The sequence below is a fragment of the Pinus tabuliformis genome, chromosome 7, assembly GCF_031772625.1.
Source record: "Pinus tabuliformis cultivar Carrire ecotype Pingquan chromosome 7, CPIR1, whole genome shotgun sequence".
Lineage (NCBI taxonomy): Eukaryota > Viridiplantae > Streptophyta > Pinopsida > Pinales > Pinaceae > Pinus > Pinus tabuliformis.
The window spans coordinates 1,891,382,921-1,891,392,317 of NC_142293.1; the positions used below are offsets into that span (position 1 = coordinate 1,891,382,921).

Below are 9,397 nucleotides of genomic sequence, written 5' to 3' on the forward strand. Positions count from 1 at the left end.
GAAAGATGTGTCCAATTTAACTTGTTTCAGCCACCATTTGGTTAAAAACCCCAACAATTGATGATGTGGCAACATATTCATTAAGAGGCTAAATAATTGTTGAAGGGTTAAATGGGGTTGAATTTAATCTTTTGAAAATCTATTAATATATGGTCCAAGAGTAGAGGGAAAAATTGGCGCTAAGCTAAATTTAAATCTCAAATTAGAATTTTATTTGGCTTCCCTCCAAATATTCTAGTCGGATGCTTGTCATAGATGTCCCTCCAAAGCTATATAAATGAATCCGTTTTCCTCCCAAAGGTGATTAAAAATGCTTGATCTAATACTCACTCGGCTGAGATAATTTGACCTGGGGCAGTCACGCATAATCTCAGAGAAGGTCTTTTGTTTTGGCATTCATTTGGGGTCATTCATAGTTCTTTCTGGCAGGGGTTACGATGGAGATTTCTGATTATATTTAAACTTCTTGTAGTGAATTTGAGGTTGTATCTAATGGACAAATTCTGAGACTTGGCCTTCATCACTTGGTTTGATGAACTCTGTGGCATCTGGTACTATGTTCTGAAGTAGATCCCTTACTCTACCCTTATTGACACAATTTTGTGTTCTTTTGATGTATTTCAGCCCCCTTGCAAGGGGAAATCTGAATAATATACTAGGCTTGTTTTTCGTGGGGTCTCTTGAAATCTTTTATAGGTGAATTTTGCATGAGAATATGTCTAATGTAGTCACTTTCTGAAGATTACATTGAAAACATTGAGCAATGATTCTTGGCTTTTGAGGCAGAGATCCAGTACGTATTTGATATTGACCTGGTGACATTTTGATGAAGGTTATTTGAATGTTTTTGCAGACATCTATTTCAATTGTTTGAGTCTTCTTTTGCACAAGGATTGGTCTCTCTTAGTGGCTTTCCTGAAACTGAACATTCAGGCGAAGTTGAAGACAGATCTAGAGGATATAGGTGCGGCTCTTTTTTATCACATAAGCAACTTGCATTGTTGGCCCTAGTCACTGAACATCAAAGAAATCTCATACAATTTTTGGTTGGACTTTGTGACTGGTCTGAAGCTATCTTTGTGGGCAAATCGAGGGACATTTTGGATTGAAGAATATGTGGTTCTTTGCATCTTTCTTGAGACCATCTTGTAAAATTTTACAGCCCCCTGAAGCTTGTCTCTACAACCACTGTCCTTTCTGAAGTTCGACCATAGAGAGTTGTTGTGATGAATGACTCAGTATTTGACCGAAAAAGGCATGGATATATTGGTTAATCTAAACAATGATTTGAACCTGTAATGCGATGGTATGCAATGCATAATAGTAGCAACGGTTTTTTGTTTTGCATGTGCAAATGTCTTGATTGGTAGAGTAGATTCTTTGTATGGTGTAAACACTTCATATTTCCTTTAACCATTTGTTTCCATTCCGACTACAGTTTTCCCACACCTTTCATGCACAATATATGAGCATTTATAATTGACGGATTGAGTTCACCACCACCCCACCTCCCCGGCCCTCCACACACACACACACACATATATATAGATATGTGAGCAACATAGAGAGTTGATGGTGAAAATGTAATGTAGATTCATGGCATGGTAGTGCATCATGTGATAGCACATTTGGTAAGGTGTGTTGATAATTACAATAGCGATTCCAATGATTGACAGGTTTGACTATTATTTTATATATTACCATTTTATCGCGTTGTTTCCAAATCCCTAACTAGAATTTTGTAGCATTTGTGCCAACATTTGAGCGATTTGTAGAACAACACCCAGAAAGTGATATTTTGTAGAATGGTTAATATGTTATATGGTTTATGATGTGATTTTGGATTTCTAGAGTCAATATTTATTCAAATTAATATCTAGAAGACGTTGGACACTCACATCCATAAATGAATGAAGGGTTTGCATTATAGTTTTCTATCCAGGGTTTGTAGTACTATTGACCAGATTATTGATAACATTTTGAATGTTGCTTAGGGGTTTGATATACATGATGAGCAAAGGGCATTGTTGACAGCTTAATGTCATTGAAGAGCAGAGAGAAAACAGAGTTGTTGAGGTCAACCAAATTTGATTATGATAGTGGATGTGACATATTTTTTGTTACTAGGGTTGATCTCTTGAGGAGAGTTGTTATTGTTGTTGACAACTTTATGCTAGAATTATTTATTTTGATTTGAGCACAAGGGGATCCAGTTTGAAAATTGTGAAATGTGGTCCACCAGCTGATAAGGGTGGCAGGGTGGTGCAAGGTAGAAGAGTGGAGTCTCTTTTAGGTTGGAGCCTGAGAACACTTCAGGGCGACAGGGTGGTTAGAGCCTACACAGGGTATTGGAGCACCCTTCTGGTTGCAGCTGGTAAATAGGGAGTTGGAGCATCCTTCAGGTTGGAGCTTGTAAACTAGGGCATTGAAGTGTCCTTCTAGTTGTAGCTAGTAAATAGGGTGTTGGATCATCCTTTACGTTGGAGTCTATTATCCAGAGTGTTGGAGCAGCCTTCCAGTTGGAGCTCGTAAACTAGGGCATTAGAGTGTCCTTTAGGTTGGAGCCTATAAACCAATGGGTTGGAGCCTCATTCAGTTGGAGCTGAAAATCTTGGAAGTTGGGGCTTCCTAATTGATGTATATCTTTTGAAGACAAATATTAAAAAGCGTTTGGTGGTTTATCTCCCAGAAGGGTTTCCACCTAAAAATCTATTGTCTATTATCTTGATGTTTGTGTATTGTTGAATGGTGTTGTTTACTGATGTGATGAATGTTTATGTTTATTTGTTAACTATTGCTCTGTGAAGTTGAAAATTAACTAATTGGAAGGAAATACTAATTCACCCCCCTCACAGTATTTCCAGCAAGACCGTCCTCATCTGGGGCTTGGATTAGTTACTCTCCCTCACAATGTGCTAAGGCCAGCTGTGGGCATGCCGGGTCTAGGTGCATCATCTCGAAAATCATCAAATGGCATGGGAAAGTGCCAAAATGTTGTGGGTGTTGGAGGTGTCCAAGGGTGTATACGATCATTTGTTGTTGCTTGGAGTCACATTGCTCTCAGTGCCTTACCTGTGTGTGTCAATATGCTCCTATGGGACTGTGGTACTAGTTAAGGTGGCCAGGCCTTGGTTGTGAAATGAGCTAATCATCACATCACAAAGTCTAGTGAAAGCAAGAAATCATCAAGTGCAATAATCATTTTTGCATCTAAGTGGACCAAGCTTGAAAGTAATGGGCTATTTGACATTTCATACAAGGATTCCCTTCCGAATTTAGGGCTTTGAACTCGCAATGGTGTTACCTCTCTAGGTAGTAGTAGTTAAAGGACAACCCTATTAGGTGTTTCTAGTCCCCCAAGGGGAGGTGACATTTCTTTTGTTCACCCTTTGATCAATAGGTGTTATGTGAATAATGATGGTAACGAAGGGGAGAAGACCTCATGGCCAAGTGCCATGGTCAAAGCGACCAACATGATGGGGACCCACATCTTGAGTGTATAGGCGTAAGGAGGGAGCAATCATGGATGAATGCATTGCCAACCCAACCTTTGCTTTTCTAGCCCTCTTGTGCGCCTTTTACATTTTCTTGATTTTTCTTTGTATTGCCGCTTTTAGCTTAAAGGGTTAGAGCTTGCTTTGTATGGTTTATAGCAGTTATTACCCCCTTAATGATGAGGCAGCTCATCGCCTACCAGGGACTGGGACATTTAAGGGTTCATTTTTCATGATGCATAGTAACAATATGGTGCTTAGGTATTGGGTGATGGCCGTAAGGGGTGAGGTAGAGCTTATGCTAGGCTTTTGCCCACATGGTTAATGTGTATGCTTCGACTATATTTTGCATTTTTTATCTTCTTTTCTTTTGTTTTGCTTGTGGCCAATATATGATTTTTCCTTTTCTTTTAGTTGCATGAACTCCTAGGGCCAAGTTTCGGGCCCTACCTAGGCATGAGGATGTATGGGTGCCAAATCTTATAGAACCAATGGTTAGTTGAACCCAAATATTGAAGGTGGAATATAGGGCTTGTAATGTAAGATGAAAGTGGTATGGAATGGGGATAGATGGAACATGCTATCTCAACTAAGGCTTCTCAAGTAGTGCCCCTCCTATACCCATTGGGTCATTAGGGGAGGTCCCACTGAACTAGGATCGAAGATTATCTCCCCATTTAAGGTGAGGGAACAAGATCACAGTCAAAACCCTTCCTCCTTCTAGGTCACCCCATAATTCATGACCAAAGCCCAAATACAAACAAGTATAGCCACCCTATTGCAAAATGGATAAAGTACCTTTTGATCAGAAGCCCCCCTGCTTTCATGTGCTCTTGTGAGGTGGGTGAAAAGAAATAAGACTGATGCAGGTGGTGGAGATATGAATGGCACATCATCATCGCCTAGTGGTGGCTGCAGGGGCTATTGGCTGACCGGCTGGAAGAGATGATGGGAGAAAATTTTCTCCTTGGGGTAACCCACTTGTGGTGGGTAACAGGGCTCATTTCACATTCCCCTATACCATTGATGTTCCCATTCAATTTCCCTAGTCTAAAAGCAATGTGGCCATCTTTCTTGATCAGTGGACTTACGTAGAATATGTAAGTGATGGATTCAGGCCCATGACCAATAACAAAAGGAAATATAAATATCTGCATGAGTGGATGCATGTGATGCTTAGTGGTGCATTTGCACATGCCACATAGGCATCCATATTACAAATTTGGCATGTCTTGGCAAAAACACGTTTCATCCAAGTCATATACCCTTGCCCCTTATTGTTCACGTATCCTAAAGTCAGGGAATTCCAGCAATGCCATTATTCTTTTCACATTGTAGATTTATACGAAGTGTGTGTTCTGAACATCCCAACAGCATTTTTTTTTTCAACGCAATAAATGCCTTTTAATTTAAAAACTGAACGAAAACATAGTATAGTTTTCTTTTAAAATGCCTAGAGTGGATGGAGAATGTGAACATTTCTTATACTATAATTGTATTTTTTTATCTTATCGTGGACAAGGCCTAGTGTGACGGTGTGACCATGTTACAATTCACCAGTAAGCTGTTACGAGTCAAATAGAAAGTCATCATTTCCTTTGTTAGCCATCATGGAATTGACTTGTTTTTGCTGAATGAAAGCATTTATTTTATCATATTGGTCATGGTTTTGTGCTTGCAGGCCCTTATGGGAGACACTAGGAAAACGGTTCAAAATGATCTCCTAAATTTCCAGTCATCTCTCCAGTGTGGTTGCTGCAGAGGATTAGTTGGATTATCCTCATCCATGCATGACACTTCTCTGGCGTAATGCACTTGGACAGAATTAATGACATGCATATTTACATCATGCTCTATAAATTAATATTATCTTCTCAACACTAAAATCAAGTGCACCACTAATATTGGGATCATCTGCAGATATAATTTGGCTCAAGAACATGGTGATGTAATCAATGTCCATGATTGGTATGAGTCATTTGGAGCCATAGTCACCGGGACAGATCTAAACAAGGAGCATGTGGAAAAGAAATCTTCCGACAAAAAGCGAAAGGCTATGGGTGGGCCCCCTCAAACAGATAAAGCTTCCATTCAGTATCCTTACTTTAGCTGGTTAATAAACAGTCCTAGTCTTAAATTTTAATTCTCATTCGAAAAGGCATTAGCTGTTCTTGTAATTATTACTCTTATGGAATGTCGTAGGTACTGCATTTGTTTTGAAAGGTGTTATTTTTTATTTGAATAATTCACCTTTATTTCAACATGATCTTGGGCTTTGTTGAGCTTCTATTAGTTCTGTATTGACATATAGAATAATGATGGGAAATCATAATATTCCATTTCCGTAAATCGCTGATCATTTTTTCCGGGAATAGTAATGCATTTTAGCGTCATTTTATTTGCTGCATGTCCTTTCATATATAGCTAGATCAATGTTGCACGAAGCGGAAGCGCGAAGCGGAAGCGCGGAGCGCGGAAGCGTCATTTTCCAAAAATCTAGGAAGCGAAGCGTCCGCGGAAGCGTCTGCTATATATATATATTTTTTTATATTTTTTTGCATTTATACTCAAAACAAACATCCCAAATACCAAATTAATTGTAGAAGACATGAAAACATGCATATTTTTGCATAAATCAAGATAGATATGGCATCCATGATTCCATTGTAGTTACTAGTATGTACAACAATCATCTATATTCTAGCTATTACAAACATACATCAGTATCAATTTGATACTGCTTGATGCCTATAAAATTTCATAGGACGAGCTCAAGCAAGAGAAGGAATGCAATCACAAGGAAAGTTATCAAGTTTCTATCAAGCAAGGGACTGTTAGAATTCAAGTTTGGGAATATGTCAGAGCTGGGCTCAATTGCTCATGAAGGCCACAAATCAAATTTGAAAATGCAAACCATGATTGCAAAGTCCTCCTTCAGCATTTAATGGAAGCAGCCAGCAAGGAGGCTTGGAGAGCTAATTCAAGACTATTTAGGGCAGCATCTCACTTGCTAGATCAGGCCACAAGTCAAGAAGTATTGATGCTTTTTCTGTGCTATTTTGTGGAGGGTTTGTCTCTGTTTACAAGGCTGCAGGAAGGTGCTGCTACAGTTGTATGAGGAGGAGGATTTGAGAGCGCCAAGAGGCCTAGAAGGGACCTACTGCCCTAGCTGCAGTCATCTCAAGCAACAGCACAGGTAAAGGGGGGTGGTTCCTTGTCATCGAAGGAGATTCTCATTCTTCTCTAGGCCACAAAGAAGGGTTGTTTCTACAGCAGCTTGGGGGGTCTGTTTTGAGGGGGTGAAGGCCTAGTTAAGGTCCTCTACCCAGGCCACAGTCATCCTGAGGATCAGTGCAGTTATAACCAAGTATATTTTCATGTATATGAAGACCTAGACCTTGCTGTAGCAAAACCGTGAATTGTAGGAGGCTTGAGGAGGAACCTTAAGCCCCACCAGCAGTACATTGAATACCTAGTAGATCAGCATAGGTGGAAGCATAGTTGGACATAAGATCACAGTGATTTGAAGCAAGGTAAGGGCAACAAACTACATTAGCAAGAATTGCAGACTTTACAAGGAAGTCTCTCAGATCTACTCTCACAGTGTATTGATAATTTGATACTGCACCTCTGGAATAATTGGACGTTCGTTATATGGCTATGCTCTTGCTCCTGGTATGATTTACCAATAGTGTCATATGATCATTGGCATATGCTTCAGTATGATTCTTTGCATTATGACATTTGTTCATGACATCAATTCAATATGGACATGTCCCTTGCTTCGGTCATATATATGTTATCGTTTCTCATATAGATCAATATTGGTATGGCTTCCCAATATTGGCAATGATGGGTATAAACCTATAAGCAGAGACTTCTTCATTCTTATATGCACTTAGCATTATGTATGGATATCACTGCTCAAATAGCTTGAGTATGGTATTGCTATGTTCTAATTACAGCAGTATATGAATATATAGAAGTGCATCCATCAGTTCAGTAGATGATTGCGCTTCCGGTTGCGCCACGCAATCCGCCCTTTTTCAATGTATATTCATTGAGTTGACATTGTATTCAGAGCAGTAAGACCGTATATTCAGGCTACAATGCTCAAGTTATATGGTATTAGGAATCCTATATGAGAATGATGTCATATTGGTGGGTTGCGTCCAGGTTGCGTCCAGGTTGCGTCCAGGTTGCGTGCAGGTTGCGTGCAGGTTGCGTCCAGGTTGCGTGCAGGTTGCGTCCAGGTTGCGTCCAGGTTGCGCGATTCCGGGGGGCCGCAACCTCAAATGGCAGGAATCGTTTTTTTAACCCGGAATCGCGCCACCTCAAAAACGGAATCGCGCTTCTTGTGGGGATTCCGGATCGATTCCGTACGATTCGCGATTCTGCCTTTGGATCGGGGGGGGGCGATTCCTGCAACACTGAGCTAGATACATTGTAGTGCTGGAAATGCTTTTCCATAAATGATGCAATCTGCAGATATATGCAGTGTTATATCCTACGCATGGTAGGCTATAGCAAAAGTCATTCCGATATTTAAGGGATTGACTCATTGATTGTCGTTGAGGATAGTGAACATTAGGGAACGTTTTATTCAAGTTTGTAATGGTCATTAGCTAAGGTGGCTGCAGTTATTGTCAATCAATCGAGAAACAAACATTGTTTTTGTATGTGCTTGATGTTTTCTTTCATCCATTTTCAAAATTTTCAACAAAGAGTAATACACAAATGAAACAGGAGAGTTTGTTGTTGTGTGCTTTCAAAGCTTATGTACTTTATAACTTCCCAAAATTCATGGACCCATGTTTAAAGTCTTTTAGCAAACACTGTTTATAATGCTACCATGGTTCTGTGCATCATCTTCTCTAGTTTGAATTCCTTTTCTATAAGCTAGGTTCTCCTTGACATGAATGCTTTCCAGGGCTAGATTTTCAAAAGCAATCACAGAGCTTCAAATCGTGGGTCTACTGAGAATGCCCAGCAAGAGGCGTCCTGATTACATACAACGAATTGCCTTTGGTTTGTAGAAGGAGAACCTTCTATTGCTGTTACATCTGAAGGAACTTACCACCATTGTGTGCAAACGTTTTAGACTATATGTACATAGCTGGTGGCAGTTGTGTAGACCAGTGTTAGCTAAAGACTAAAGTGAAATACAAAGGGGAAGAGGAATGATCAGGATGATCTCAGAGAGACAGATGATGCAGTTGGTTAGGCTGGCATACAGATCATCAATGAAATTTTTCTAGTGCCAAATATCCTTACAAAGAATGTAAAGGTGGTGAATTCGTGATTTCAATGGTTATGTGTAGACAGTTTACAATTTAAAGGAACCGTATGTGTTATCAATTTGCCAGGATGCATGCAAATTTGAAAGTGTAAGCAATCTATACTCACCCTTTCCCATTCCCTTTTGGGAGATTTTGGTTCTTCACCAAGCAGTGAGGAAAGTGATGGACAGTTGTGTTAGAAATTACATTTTCAGCAAGTGGAACAATGTAAGTGTTCCACAGGTTTATCTTTTGTTTTAAGCTCAACGTACAGGCATTTTTTCAAATAGAAGTGGTATTGATTCATATAAAGTCGATCTATGTAAAATAGTGACTGTTCACTCTCAATTTACTTTGTATTTGCAAAATTAATTTTTCCAGGAAACATTATCTGTAGGTGTGCTTTACCCTTTGATAATAGTTGCATTCTAATTAAAAAACTTGGAACAGTTATCATTTATTGAAGATATATGCTAGTTTCCCTTTATAGGAGGTTTTTGGTTCAGAGAAAAGACCTACTATTACCATAAAACTCGTGGGGAAATTGCACACATTACATATCCAAAATGAGTGCAAACATATGTTTCGAAAAACCACCATGTACTGAAGTGATATACAACTGGA

The 9,397-nt window shown here is 39.5% G+C and overlaps 1 protein-coding gene across 1 annotated transcript in view; it reads left to right on the top strand.

The window, feature by feature from the left end:
- The window catches only part of LOC149256023 (origin of replication complex subunit 3-like), a 399,611-nt gene extending 390,526 nt beyond the window's left edge, over positions 1–9,085 (top strand). The window contains exons 15-17 of the mRNA XM_089460641.1: positions 5,176–5,300; positions 5,415–5,588; positions 8,425–9,085. Of these exons, the coding sequence (XP_089316767.1) occupies positions 5,176–5,300; positions 5,415–5,588; positions 8,425–8,530 (405 nt within the window). The 3' untranslated portion in view covers positions 8,531–9,085. The remainder of the gene's footprint in view (positions 1–5,175; positions 5,301–5,414; positions 5,589–8,424) is intronic.
- The last annotated feature ends 312 nt before the right edge of the window (positions 9,086–9,397 follow it).